This window comes from Passer montanus, unplaced genomic scaffold, assembly GCF_014805655.1.
Source record: "Passer montanus isolate IOZ18808 unplaced genomic scaffold, ASM1480565v1 scaffold24, whole genome shotgun sequence".
In the NCBI taxonomy this organism is placed as follows: domain Eukaryota; kingdom Metazoa; phylum Chordata; class Aves; order Passeriformes; family Passeridae; genus Passer; species Passer montanus.
In genome coordinates this window covers 8,030,223-8,044,180 of record NW_024367037.1, presented here as the reverse complement: position 1 = coordinate 8,044,180, position 13,958 = coordinate 8,030,223, and the positions used below count along the sequence as shown (strand labels likewise).

Sequence of the window (13,958 nt, the reverse complement as noted above, 5' to 3'; positions counted from 1 at the left end):
CGGCGGCGGGCGGGAGAGGGAGCCCGCTCAAACTACGGCTCCCAGGGCCCGCCGCCGCCGCTCGCTGCTCCGCCGTCCCAAACATTTCCGCCGGGGCAGCGGCCAGCGGCGGTAAAGGTTCAGGTGGGCTCCTGAGCTGGGGCAGCGGCCGCTCGGGGCGGGAGGCTGCCCGGGCACTTCCCCGAGGGCTTCCCGGGAGAGCGGTGGCGGGCGGCACAAACCCCGGCCGCGGCGCTGCCATGCCCGGCGTGCTGCCCCGCACGCTGCCCGCCTCCCTCGGGCGGGGCTGCCTGGGCCGCTGGCTGCTCGCCGCTCGCGGCTGGGCGCTCCTGGGCGCCGGCGCCGCGTCCTGCTCCTGCCCGAGGTGGCGGCACCAGCCCCCGCTGCTGCTCAGGGCCGCCCGCCAGAGCTTCGGGACGCAGGCGGGACGGCTGAAAGCTGCAAAACCTGGCGGTGATAGCAAGGATGTGTCCGTGCAAAGGGCGCTGAACGAGGAAACGCTGGTGTCGGCGGCTCAGAAAGGTAAGGGGGAGGATGCTCTGTGCTGTTCCTTCTGCTGCTAAAGTTTTGTAGTTCCAAACATCAAGTATCTAGAAAAAAAAAACAACCTCAGCACTCCAAGCCGGTTTCTTTTCCCATCGTATTGTTTGGAACAGATGTTACATTTCTGTGTATGCATTGCACAATCAGAACAAATTATATGACTTCTAGACAGCCTGTTGATCTAAGTAGGTATCAGACACAAGATGTAAGAGGCTCTCATTTTCCATTTCGGAAGGAAAACCTATCATATGCAGCCTGTCTGTATGTCTCTTGGAGTAAGTTCACCTCCAACAAAATTTTCAAAGCCCGACATGTGATGGTAGATTCTTTATGGATTGCCTTCACTTTAGTTGTTCTTATTCACTTCAGTGAAAAGTGGTTACTACATAATTAGCCTCAGAAAATTTGAGTACTTTGAAATTACTTACAAAAAACACCTTTAACTGATTAGAAGACTCCAGAAGAAACAGTTAATGTTTCTTCCATAACTTGTACTCCACTGAAATGCACACTTTATCACTAAAAGATAGTAGTCTTTTTCCAAGTACTCAAATATTTTGAAACATAGAATGTCATATGACTTATATTGCAGTATATACTAACACTTGCACTTCAGATCAAAATTGGAATATAAAAACTAATCCGACAAACAGCAGTTAATTATGGTTTTTTTAAATTATTTTGTTCTGATATGCCCCTTTTTATTGTTCTATTGATTGCAAACTCATAAAATCAGTTATTTTCAGTGTGTGCAAATTATAGCCTTTTACTTCTTTATTTTTACTTCTTTTCTTTGCATAAGGATTTCAGTGATTGTGGCTTTAGGTGGTAGCATGAATACTGCAGTGCTAAACACCTCATTAGCTCCTGAAAAATCTGGCTCCCATGCACCCAAAAAGTAGCAGTAATTGCTACTTTGGATCTTGAAAACATCTGGCAAAGTAATAAGGTTTAACACAGAGATATAAACATGCCCTGCTTAACACAGAGATATAAACATGCCCTGTACAATATAAGAGATGTTCCATGGTCTCTTTCACATCAGTGATGCGCTATGGAAACTGTTACTGGAACTTTCTCTTCTGCTAAAATGTTATTTGTGCTACAGACTAACAGAAGAGCATTCATGTAAGAAGGTCATAAAAATGTTATTATCCAATTTTGTAATTTATGTGTTGTTTTGTGTTTCATTTCAGTGAAAGAAGCTGGAAGAGACTTTACCTATTTTATTGTGGTGCTTGTTGGACTTGGTGTTACAGGTTATTTTTTAAAATTACATTCTTTATCAGAAAACACTTTTCATTAATTCCATCTGCTTTGAAAAGTTTTCATTGCATCTGATGTTGTTTCTGTTACAGGTGGTTTGTTCTATGTGATTTTTAAAGAGCTGTTCTCTTCTTCTAGTCCAAATAAGATCTATGGAGATGCCTTGGAGAAATGCAGATCTCACCCCGAGGTTGGTTTTTGAACTTTAGTCATAAGTTTGCGTTTCTTGGTAGTTCTGTCTCTATTCAAGTCAAAACTTCGTGCAAGGAGTTTCACAAGCTACATGAAGACCCACATGGTGCTTTAGCAGCTCTGCCAGTGCTTTTAGTTGGCATGGGGTGGCTCTGCTTCAGAGCAGAGCCTCCCTTCGTGCAAGGAGTTTCACAAGCTACATGAAGACCCACATGGTGCTTTAGCAGTTCTGCCAGTGCTTTAGTTGGCATGGGGTGGCTCTGCTCCAGAGCAGAGCCTCTGTTAGGACAAGTCAGTGCAAGCATTGAGCTTGTGTGAACTAGCCTGCTAGAAGCCAACTAAGTGTGCCACAGCATAAAAAGTGGTGGAAATACAGTCTGCCCTTCAGAGCATGTGCTTGTGTCACCATACAGAAAGTCTTAGGGACTTTTCTGAGTGCCTGCTAAATGCAGCACTTGAATTCTGCAGGTCAGAGAGGCAACTGGACCCACTAAGCTCTCTAGATCTTACCTGCTGCCTTTTCTCAGCACACTTACTCCATTGTGACGCTTCACTATGGTTCTGTCACTCTGTGAGGCACTGCACTGATACCTAGGAATTTAAATTTTTTATTTGGAGCACAATTAGCATCCTTTTGGCTAACTGGAATACAGGTGTAGAAGAGTCATGGGATCACACAGTTGTCATAGCTAGGTGTAAACAAAAAAATCAATATGAAACTAGATTTTTAAAAAACCTACTTCAGATAAAAGATCCTTCGAAAAAGATTGCCACAGATGCCTTTGAGGATAACCTAGAAATTAAGTGACAAGTTGCTGCTCAAATGAAAATGAAGACTGCTTTGGAACAAGTTTGTAGAATTAAAACTTCTTTCCAGTACTTGCACAATAAAACTTAACCCCCACTTCTAACCAAATTTAAAGTAAGTTTAAGACTAAGTTGATCTACTCTGACTCTATAGATCTGAAAAAAGATAACCAAATTTCTTATTCAGTAGTGTTTTTAGATAATATGAGGGGGAGTGCATTTACATTTTAAACTTTAATACATATTCTCTTGGAGGAGACGTGAGCGAATATTTTGTCCTTTTTTTTATTTTTACACAAAATGTCAGTTTACATGTCTTCATCTCAGAGAACAGTGCAAATGGACGATATCAACAGGATTTATTTTAGACATTTAGTATGGGACTGTAAAGAATAAAAAGGACTGGAATACAGAGGAGTTTTCCTTAACTGTTTTCTTTCATAAACACTTCTATTCTTGACATGTTAAATTCTCCAGGGGCGTTTTGTTAAAAGGAGATGCATTCACAGCAGAGATGTGAACTGATACTGGAATACCTGTTTGTATGTGATCCTTTCTGACAGCTCAAACCTCTTTTCTCTTGTAGATAATTGGTGTTTTTGGTGACTCTATCAAAGGTTATGGAGAGGCAACAAGAAGAGGAAGACGACAGCATGTCAGGTACCCCTTGGTGTTTGCCCCATAAAGACATCAGTTTTTGCACAGCAAAGATGTTTTTGGATCACAAGTTAGTTCTAGAGTGATAAATTGTTTGTGACATATCCTGTCACTTTTGATTGAACATAGAAGTTTTTCACAGTACCTTTTGTGTCCCATATACCATTAAGTGCACTGTATATAGAATATAAAATGCCAGTTCTGAGTGCCGCAAAACAAGCAGTGGTCATCATGGTAGACATAGAGCTGTCCAAAAAATAGAAAAGAGTAGTACAGAGGCCTAGGCTTGCATGAGGGGAGCAGTAGTCTGACAGAAGTTTGCAGTCTGAAACTATACTGAGCTGATACACAAAATGCTTTTTGGTACTTGAGGCAACATTTCTACTGTGTATTTAACAGAACACCTATCACCTAAACCTTTCATGAGTATGCCTATTACTTTCCTTTTGAAAGAAACAACAAAATAAATTCTTACAAAACATAAGTCCTTTGCCTTTATTGGGTTATTTGGCAGGAATATATTCAGTGAGGTTTCATATAAGATGAGACACATAAGCCCAGACGCAGCTTGAACCATGAAATTGAGATTTTTTTCTTTTGTCTGAGGAAAGTGGCTTTTACTGGTTGAAGCTTTATCTCTTCACCAGACTCCATGAAATAATGTTTAAAGTGAAGCTGCTAAACTAAATTGATGTGCACAAACATTCTGAGCATGTGTCTGTAAATAAGTAAATTTACTATGAATCAGCTTCCTAGTATTTAATTTTCATTTCATTAATTTTGAATGCCTTGTATTTTAAAGAAATTTTTGAACTGAGAACTGTGTAAGATTGTAGAGTTTGCATCTGCAGTATAAGAATGATCTTAAATATTTGTCTCAAAAATCTACAGGGTTTTTTTTTGTGTAGGAACACCTTGAATGTAAATTTACTGCAGTAAGGGTCTTCATTCATATTTGTTCTCTCTACCCCATCATGTCACCTTAAACTGTATTGGAAGTTTATTTCACAGTATGTACATGGGCATGATTGATGGTAATCAGAGATTGGTGCTAAACAGTAGTTAATAATTTCAGTAGGAAACATAAACTGGCACCAGAACTCTCACTGGATCATTAGTTTCCCAAAGTGGTCACTTTGAAAGTGATGTGCTATTTTTTTAATAATTGAGCATAACCAACTCCAGTCTAAATACCAGCATTTAGGTTGGAGATCTCATATCAGTGCCAAAGTTACACAATTTCAGCAGGATAAAATTATTTTAAGTAAAGCACATAGTAAACTGTTTGTTTTGATGTGGTTTAACCAACCTGATAATTAATTAGGAAAAACATGCTGTGTGTGTTTTGGCTTGCTAAAAAAAAACTCTGGAAATCTTGGTGATGTGGGGTCCCTTTCTAGATGCCAGGCTCCAAATCTCCAAGTCAGGGTTTTTTTAGAATAAATACAGGGAATTTCCGTATCTCAGCAGTGAATTGCTTTTCAGTTTTGAGGGGAGGACTGGGGTGAGGACATTTAAGCATTTAATCTCTTGATCCTCAGCAGCTAATTAGCTCTTCTAACTCCACTAGTTCTTAGGCACTCACAGTAAAGCTTGAGAGAAGCGGTAGAGAAGGAACCCAAGGTAGCATAAGGACACCACCGGAATACACTTTCTTACAAAATAAGTAAGCAACTCCTCTAAGTAAGTTTAAATTTGAAGTCTTAACTAGCATATAATCTGTATTCTTGCTGGGTGGTTGGGTTTTTGTTTTGTGTTGTTGTTTTTAGTCACATTGAATACGTAAAGGACGGACTGAAACATATGCGTTTGAAGTTCTATATTGAGGGCACTGAATCAGGGAAACAGGGAACAGTCCATGTGGAAGTCAAAGAGGTAGGTACAATTGCTTGATACACCTGACAAGCTTAGTCTTGAATTTAAACCACCAAAGAGAAAAAAAAAAAACACTGAATTTTTTTTCTTTCCAGAATCTTGAAACAGGAAAATTCGAGGTTCGCTACATATTTGTGGATGTTGAGACCTATCCGAGAAGAACCATTGTCATAGAGGACAACAGATAGCCAATGATCAAAGCTGCTGCCTTATCTCACATTGGAAAATGTTGTAGTAGCCAGTCTGCACATGGACTGTGTGGTGTTGCCAATTGTGTCGTGCAGCTTCAGGGCTGTGTTAAGGAAAGTAGCCTCTCAGGGCCTCCACTAAGGACTTTTGATAATAACAGTTATGTGATTTAAAGTGAAACCAATGAAATATAGCCAAACTATCATGGTAAATATTCTTGACATAGGAAAATAATGCCTCCTAATAAACAGTTTAATGCTGGATAATACTTCTGAATACCCAAAACCTGAGTTTTCCAAGGTTTGGAAAGTTTTTTGTCTTCCCTGGCTTGGATTTTCCACTCCTATTGCAATAAAAAAGGGGTAGTTTAACTGTAGACAGAACTCTGCTGTTTTCATTTTGGATACCTTTGTAGGTAAGAAGGTAGAATGTCAGTGATGCAAAAGAGATCTGGCCATGTAAGGGTCGGAATGGTTGTGGCACACACGCGTGACAAACAACTGAAGATAAAGACTTCAATATTGGTGTCTTCTAAATAAATTACCAGGGAGCAGAACATCACTACCACCTGCTCTTTCCAGTGTTTCCCGCTGCTCCACATGGTTGTAGCAAGATGGGGTTTAGCTATTTCTCCCAGGAAACTAGTGACAGGACAAGAGGACATGGCCTCAAGCTGTGTCAGGAGGGATTTGGATTGGACATTACCTTCAAAATATTTTGAAAACCACAATAATTCAATTTAAACTTCTCTCTTTCCCACCTTGTATGCATCTACATATGATAAACACACATCTGGTGTTTATCCGGGCACATCTTTAGTCCGTAAAGTGTTTCACATTATTTTCTTTTACTGCCTGCATCACCTTTCTAGCTAAGCAGATTTACCAGGGTGCTTCTGTATATTTCATGAAAGTGGGACACAGCTGCGAAGGACATCACTTCTCCTGTGTTGTGAAAAAGCTGAGAATATGCTTGAAAAAATGAAGACAAAAAGTAGCAGAAGAAATCCACCTTTATCTGACCTTAGATGTATTAGTGTTCTTAATTTGAGTGAATGATAAATACAAGGCTAAGATGTTTTCCAGTCTCAGTGGAGGAAAGCTTTTTGGAATTATTTTTCTAGGAACATCTCATCAGTGAAGAATAAAGAACTTCACAGCTTGATTTATCAACTTTGTACTAGCTAGATACCTATCACCAGCAAGATTATTTAAGCCCCTTGAAACTTAAGGAGTATTAAAGCTTTGGGAACTGATAACTTCTTTCCATATTCCTCCCGAGGCTGAAATTCTCCTGGTCTTTATGGACTGGCCTGTCACTCATGCTTACAAAATTTCCTTAAATTCTGTTTTATGCAAACACATACGGAGATACTGTAATCAAAATTAGGTGAAGATTAGTTGAACAAGACATCTGGAATACAGAACATTGATCTGTTGTGCAGTATCACATTTCCTGGTGGTACTTTGCACTGGAGGGGAACTGCTGCATTCACTGAGTTTAAACATGTTTTAGAACACCCTTTTTTGTAATTCTCAAGTGTGTTAGCCTCAATTTTCCTTATGAAGCTGCCCCTGTTTCACTGGATCATTGCACTACCAGTAAATCACACAGAGATCCTTCTCCATGGCAGGGAGCTCAGTATTCCATCCTCTCACTGGAGGATGTTAGGCTGGGGAGACTGCAAAGTAACTAAAAGGTTCACCTTCAGTTGTCGGTAAACACAAGCAGTAACCATTTCACTGTTTCCTTTTTAAAGCTCTTTATTCATTTTCTCTTGGGAGAACACAAAATTTACAGCACGTGCCAGCTACTTTCTCAAGTAAAAGTGTCATGTTAATGAAACACTGGGAAAAAAACCACTGCTAGCGAGTCAGAGGCAAAGGAATGACATTTTCATAGAAATTAAACGCATTTTCCAGAGTTCAGTATTGATTGTTGCAGAATTAATACAAATATATTTTCTCAAAACCTCTCTTTCCTTTAGGAAATTAAAATATGTCACTCATGAGTGAAAAGTTGTTTTTCCAGAAAAACTGTGTGGCAGACTATTCAAAACATGTTTTGGGTAGGTGTACAACTTTGTCTTAACTTTCCCATCTCTACATTAATTTTTGTGGGTGCCAAAACCTGTGTGTGCAGCATAGGCAGCCAATATCCTTAGAGGTGGTTTGTGAGAATAATGTTACTGTGTCATCTCCTGTGTTTGATTCTAGGTCCTGGGTATCCTTGCTGTACAGTGACAAAAAGAAATATCCCTCCAGGAAACAAACTCAGTGGAAACTTAAAAATATTTTAAAAAAAGAAATTAGTACTCTTTCAATAAGCTTCAATAAACAGAAGCTTTTGCAAAGTAAAAGCAATGTAGACAAGGAAGCAAAAGTGTTGTGCATGGCTTGAATTTAAAAATAACCTTGATACCTAAATATTTTCTGTACTGAATTCAAGTTTCAACAACTGATTTAGGCAATAGAGTCATGACCTTAGAAATGGTTGCAAATAAATGCGTGTCGGGTACAAGAAACTTCAACAAACTCACTTAACAAGCAGAGAAGACAGGAATGTGAGTAATACAATTACTGTATCACGTGCCAGCTGCAGAGATAAAATGCCAAAGAAACTGCTGGGAGTTTCCACAAGTAATTTCAATTCACTTTGTTCTCAGTCTCATTCACTAACACAACAGATGCTATCCACCCTAATAGTTGTGGGATTATTCCAGTATGTATATTGTCAGCAACCTAGAGTGTTGCAGATTATGCCTGAAAAAACATTGAGGACACATTTTGTGTCCAAGCCTGCTTTTAGGATTCACTGCAGCTTGTAAACCGACAGAAGGCAAGCACAGAGATTGGGGAGAAAATTCGAGGTGAAAAAAGTTTGAAGGAGCAGGCTTAAAGGTGACAGTAAGGGCTCATAACTGGTCTCTGTATATGGGCTTGTGAAGTCTGCTTGAAGATCTGGAAGTTGGCATGGGAAAAACAAAAATTTGAAAGCAAAAAGATATTTCCCTCCCTTTTTTTCGGAGGGGAAATTTGCTTGGTCCCTGGAGAGACATCCACTTGCTCTGAATAAGGAGTAATAGAACTCCAGTAGAAATTTACCTTAGGCATCTGAGAATGTTTATCATTATGATATTCTGTGATTCCAAATAGTACTATAAATAATTGAATAGCAAGAAGTATTTGATAATTTTTCTTAGTGAATTCTCTGGGTTTTTTACTCTGTATGTGTTATATAAAATAATCTATAGGAATTATAGAAAAATGTGAATTAATACTATCCTGTATTTGAATTCAGTATATTTGTATTTTTTAATGATATATAGTTAAAAGTTGAAGATATTGCAAAAATGTTTTGCAATTTAAAGGAAACAGAAACAAAAAAGCTTTTTGGAATTCTTCTGGCTGTCCTGGGAGGAATATGCTGTATTTGATTCCCTTCATATCATATAGGTTATTGTGGAACATTGGTAACTCAGCAAATAAAAATATGAAGCACAGATACCCATTTTAGTGAAACAGATCAGTGTGGAAAACCTCTGTTTGTCTCTCAGGATTCAGTGTCAAAATACTGCATTTCATTTTAATATCCATGTAAACAAATCCTATCAGTTCTGGTAAAAGCATCATATGGGAGGGATGCCCTCACCTGTTCCAGCCCACAGCCATCCTGCGGCAGATCAGCCTTGGCCAGCACCCAGAGCTGCTCCCCCCACAGCAGGATGGGGGTGGAGATGGACACCAGCAGAAATGAGAAGAGCAAGGACAGGAAGATCACTTGCCAGTTAGTGTTGCAGGTGAACTAAACTTCAAAATGAGCTCAGTTTATTGCCTTTTGCTGGCCAGAGCAGCAGCGTGGGCAGCATGCCGCAGTGGTGAGCACCCAGCAAGGCTGGCAGCAGTGGTATCTCTACTTCCAGATCACGTACAGGCGTCTGCCTCCACATCTTAAAACCTCCCGGTACTGTGCTGGGAAACCTTTTCGGGATAATCTTGTTTATCCAACCTCTATTTAATTACAATTCCCCTTTATCAGAATCACAATTATCTCCTCTAGCATGAGTTGCTGTCCTGTATTACTCCCCACAATTAACTCTATTAACCTTTTATCCAAGCACATTTTTACCTTTTATGGGAACTGGGTTGTTTTTCAATTTCAATCCTAATTCTTCTTTTTTCCATTAAAAACATAACAATCTCAGCCATAACAAATTTTATTACAGTTCTACACATTCTAAATCATGGCTATATTCCCTGAGATGTGATTTGCTTCATTAGTGCTACAACCTCCATAGAGGAGCTGAAAGTGAATTGCTATTTTGTGCACTGTCTGAGGCCATGCATTATCCCGTGTTTTAATAAAATAGAGACAAATCCCAGTGTTGGAGGGCAGATTTGCAAAATGCCACCAGTTGCTTTTTGGTGTGATACCTGGTGAGGTACAGATGCCCTCCCCTCCTCTGTGTGACTGCAAAACCATCACATTCAGGGGTCTGACACTGGTGCAGGGATAACAGTGGTGGAAAGAAATAACTGAGACATCTCAAGATTTAAAACAGCAGCTTTCTATCAACTGCCTTGAACATAAAAGGCTCATAATAAGCCACAATTATTTTTCCCTGAAAACATCCATGAAAAAGTCCTGCTGTGCTAATTTTTTTTTTTATATATTTTTCACCTTATTTTCCTTGGATTTCTCTTTTAACACCTTTTTTTTTGTGTGTGTGGAGTCCTGCGAGCCTTTGCATATATTTCTCTTTTCCTTCAAAATACTGTGCCTAACTTCTGTGTCTGCATGTCTTTTCTTTACCCATAATTAATTTAGCAGAATAAAAGCTAATCTCCCTCAGCTTCTCATTGTAAGACATTTTCTAGACCCTTCACCAGCTTCATTGCTCTTATACGTATATAGCTGTAAAAAACACCATAAATATATAATGTGGAGCATATATGCTATAGAATATATAATAATTATAAATAATAATATATTCTGTATATAGAATAGAATAAATAATAGCTCATATATACAATATTTATATATTATATACAATATATTATATAGAGACAATATATATAATACTCTATGCATATAATTTAATATATATTTATAATATATTATTATATTTGTTATATTTATAATATAATATGATGTATATTTTATATATAAATATAATATATTTTATATATAGAATATATATTATGTATACTATAATTTAATTTAATTTTTATATATTATAATATTATGTCATATATATAATAATACATAAATAATGCCTATCTACATATATATATTTGTGTTCTTGACTTAGTCTTGGAAGCTTTTCAGGTAACATCAAAATAAACCATCTTCTAGGGCCATTCCAGACCAGACACCTCCCATTACTGTCCAAGTCATGTTGCAGAGCTGGTCTCCAGGAATGTTCCTGAGAGCACTGTGATCCTCGCAAGCCACATGGAACAAACAAGTCTTGAATTCTGGGTGGTGGGTCTGATTGACGCCTTCATTTTTAACTGATATCCAGCACCCCATCCAAAGCTTGGATGACTGACAGGTACAAAAGCTCCAGACATGGCTCCGTGGCAAATACTTCAAGGTGAATTATGAAGAAATCAGATAAGCAAAAGGATGTCACTTGCGCCAAGATTAGAGCCAGTCAATTCTAATCTTTTCTGTACTGAGTGAATCATGATGGCAGTTCCTTCTTGATAAGCCATCCTACATTATAATGGTGAAGGCCAGTAAAATAGTCCTGCTTTGCTGGTGGTTGTCTGCCTTTGGGATGGAATTAGAAGTATTTGAACATGGCTTTTGTGCTTTTGTAAAAACATGCGTTTTTCACATGAGAAGTATTGATTCTAAAGCAACCATCAATGTCACAGTCAGCCCCATCTACCCAAGGCTACAGTCATCTTGCTGTACTACTCACACGAGGGATGTGACACGGGACTTCCTTTTCATGGAGGACAAGCTCCATGCTTCCTAAACAAAGTGTTCCTGCATAATGTCTCCAAAATAACCATCCACCACAGCATAAATATCAATGCATACACAAAATCAAGGGAAAACTAATACTCTAAAAAATTACACATCAAGAAAACAATATGTATTCCATGGACTGAAGTCAATGTTTTTAGATTTAGCACACTACTATGAACATTACCAGGTAAAGCTGTAACCAGTGAGCAATCTTGCTGTGTGAGAGCATTAAATACTCTGCTTTGTGCCCATTTGGATGTGGTTACATTGCTGTCCCTTGCCACAGAGTTCAGGAGCAGCCAGCACATACATATCCCTGTTGAGGTCATTGTGATGACTTTTATAAAGGGTTCTGCTGCTGTGCCAGCTGGTGTCCTGCTCGTGGGAGTCTCCAGCTTGCAAATGGCAGACATCTGATGGCTTTCTAAAAATACATTCTTCTCTGTTTTGGAGCCCTGTTGATGGTTCTTGTCTCTAATTCATCTCTTCCCAGGGAATAGGAGGCTGTTTGCTGGAGGCCAAATGCGGGCTGGTCTTTTAGACCTCTGCATACCACACATGTCCCTCAGGCCGTGCTTTCTGCAGCAACTCCGTGCAGATCTCACTAGGATTTTAAAAATGAGAAATAACAGGTATTTTTGGAACTGCCTGTACATTATATTACCACCGCTTCATACAGGGTTATGTGCAAATCACACTTTCACACTGAAATAATTTACTTAATAGAAAGAAGGACATATTAGTAATGATATAGATATTTTTTCATCACACTAATAGGTAATGAGCACAGAGCTGGCACTCCGAACATACTGATTCTACGACAGATTCTATCACCCTCCTCTCCTGTGGGCCAGGAGTAAGTATTTTTGTCTTTCTCTCTGCTGTAATAATAACCTGTCCCAAATGTTGTGAGAATCAGGTAAGGAACTGAAACTGCAGACGGCCTGGGCAGGTGAGCAGGAGCCCTCAAAACAATGAGTTTGAGGAAACAGAGGGAATCTATTTTCACAAATCCTTGATTTTTAAACGCATTTCAAGTCAGTACTTGAAACCATTTTTCCAGGAAGAAGATCTCATCACTTCTGTCTATTAAAGTGATGAGTAAAGAAATTGTTTGATAATATATCACAACATTAAGGAAACAAACACTATTAACCTTTCTCTCAGGCCATTCCTCAAAAAAATACATTATTTTATAGGAAGTTTCATAGGAAACTGATAATTATTAGCACTGACAATAAAAAGTTGAAGTATCCAGTAGCCTAAGCCTGGTATTCCTGGACATCCCACATGCCTGCACTGCAATTAATCTCTGGTTTTAGTGAAAAAGTCTTCAGACTTGAAAAAGAATGTGATCAGAAGCAGAAGCTCACTTTTAAACTCAGGTTAAAAAACAGCAAACCAAAGAATTTTATGCAGAGCAGAACAAAGCCGATCACTTGAGGACAGTATAAAATTATTTATGCATATGAAGAATAAAATATATTTCTCTGAGCTGGATGCAGCTTTCTTAGGAGGCAAACACTGTCTGTTGTGAGTGGGAGCACATACATCACTCTACAATATAAATGGCCTAAAAGCCACAAAGCTGAGAGCAGATGTTGATTCTCATATGACAAAAGAGATGCTACAGAAAGGATTGAGCTTTCCTAACACTGAACTGGGAACTTCATCAGGAGATGATAAATAATAGTATCCGAAGCTTATTCACCCCTTTTTTTACTTCCTACAGCATTCCTTCTGCAGTCTTTTTGGATTTTAAGAAACGGCAACAATAAGTCCTTTAGCTGCAGGGGCTGCAGCTCCCGCAGCTTTTTCCATAATTTGTAGTTTAGCACCACCTTCCTAGACACCAGAGAATGGCAGCTTTGCACTGCCAGAACATTTGGCTTGAAAGCCTTAGAACAAAAAGGAAAGTGCAAAGAGAGGTGGTTATTTTCCTATCTGTTTTAATTACTGGACCTTTTTTAACAAGATAGCTCTGTCCTCAGCAATTTTTGCAGCTCATCAGTTTTCAGAAACCATCCCACAGACTAGTGCTCCCTGTAGCACTTCCTTCATGGCCCTGTAGCTGTGGCTCTGTGCTGTCACAATCTCAGGGCCCATTATTTTTGTTTCCAAGTCATGAAAACTGAAGTTTCTAATATTAACTGTATTTTATGTTGAATATAGTGTATTTTAATGTTTAAAAATGACCTTGTGAATGCTTGATGTGAACATGGTACTTTCACTCAACATTAATAGGCAACAAATTTCAACCTCTTTTCTGCACTTAATGATAAATAGCTGTTAAGGAGAGTTTTTTATGTCCCATTGAAAAACAAACAGAATTGAAAATGGTAGCTTGTAACCTCATAGTCCAAAATATAAATATATTCTTCCATAATCCAAGGAGTTGGTAAGAAAAATGGTAAAGGTGACAGAGATATGGGTAACTGACCTGCATTGGT

General features: G+C 38.8%; 1 protein-coding gene across 1 annotated transcript; it reads left to right on the top strand.

Moving 5' to 3' along the window:
* The first annotated feature begins 78 nt into the window (after window positions 1-78).
* TIMM21 (translocase of inner mitochondrial membrane 21) lies at window positions 79-7,500 on the top strand. The gene is made up of 6 exons (XM_039711067.1): window positions 79-522; window positions 1,740-1,802; window positions 1,902-1,999; window positions 3,395-3,468; window positions 5,235-5,340; window positions 5,436-7,500. The coding sequence occupies exons 1-6, from the start codon at window positions 240-242 to the stop codon at window positions 5,526-5,528; spliced, it is 717 nt and encodes a 238-aa protein (XP_039567001.1). The 5' UTR covers window positions 79-239; the 3' UTR covers window positions 5,529-7,500.
* Window positions 7,501-13,958: the final 6,458 nt, after the last annotated feature.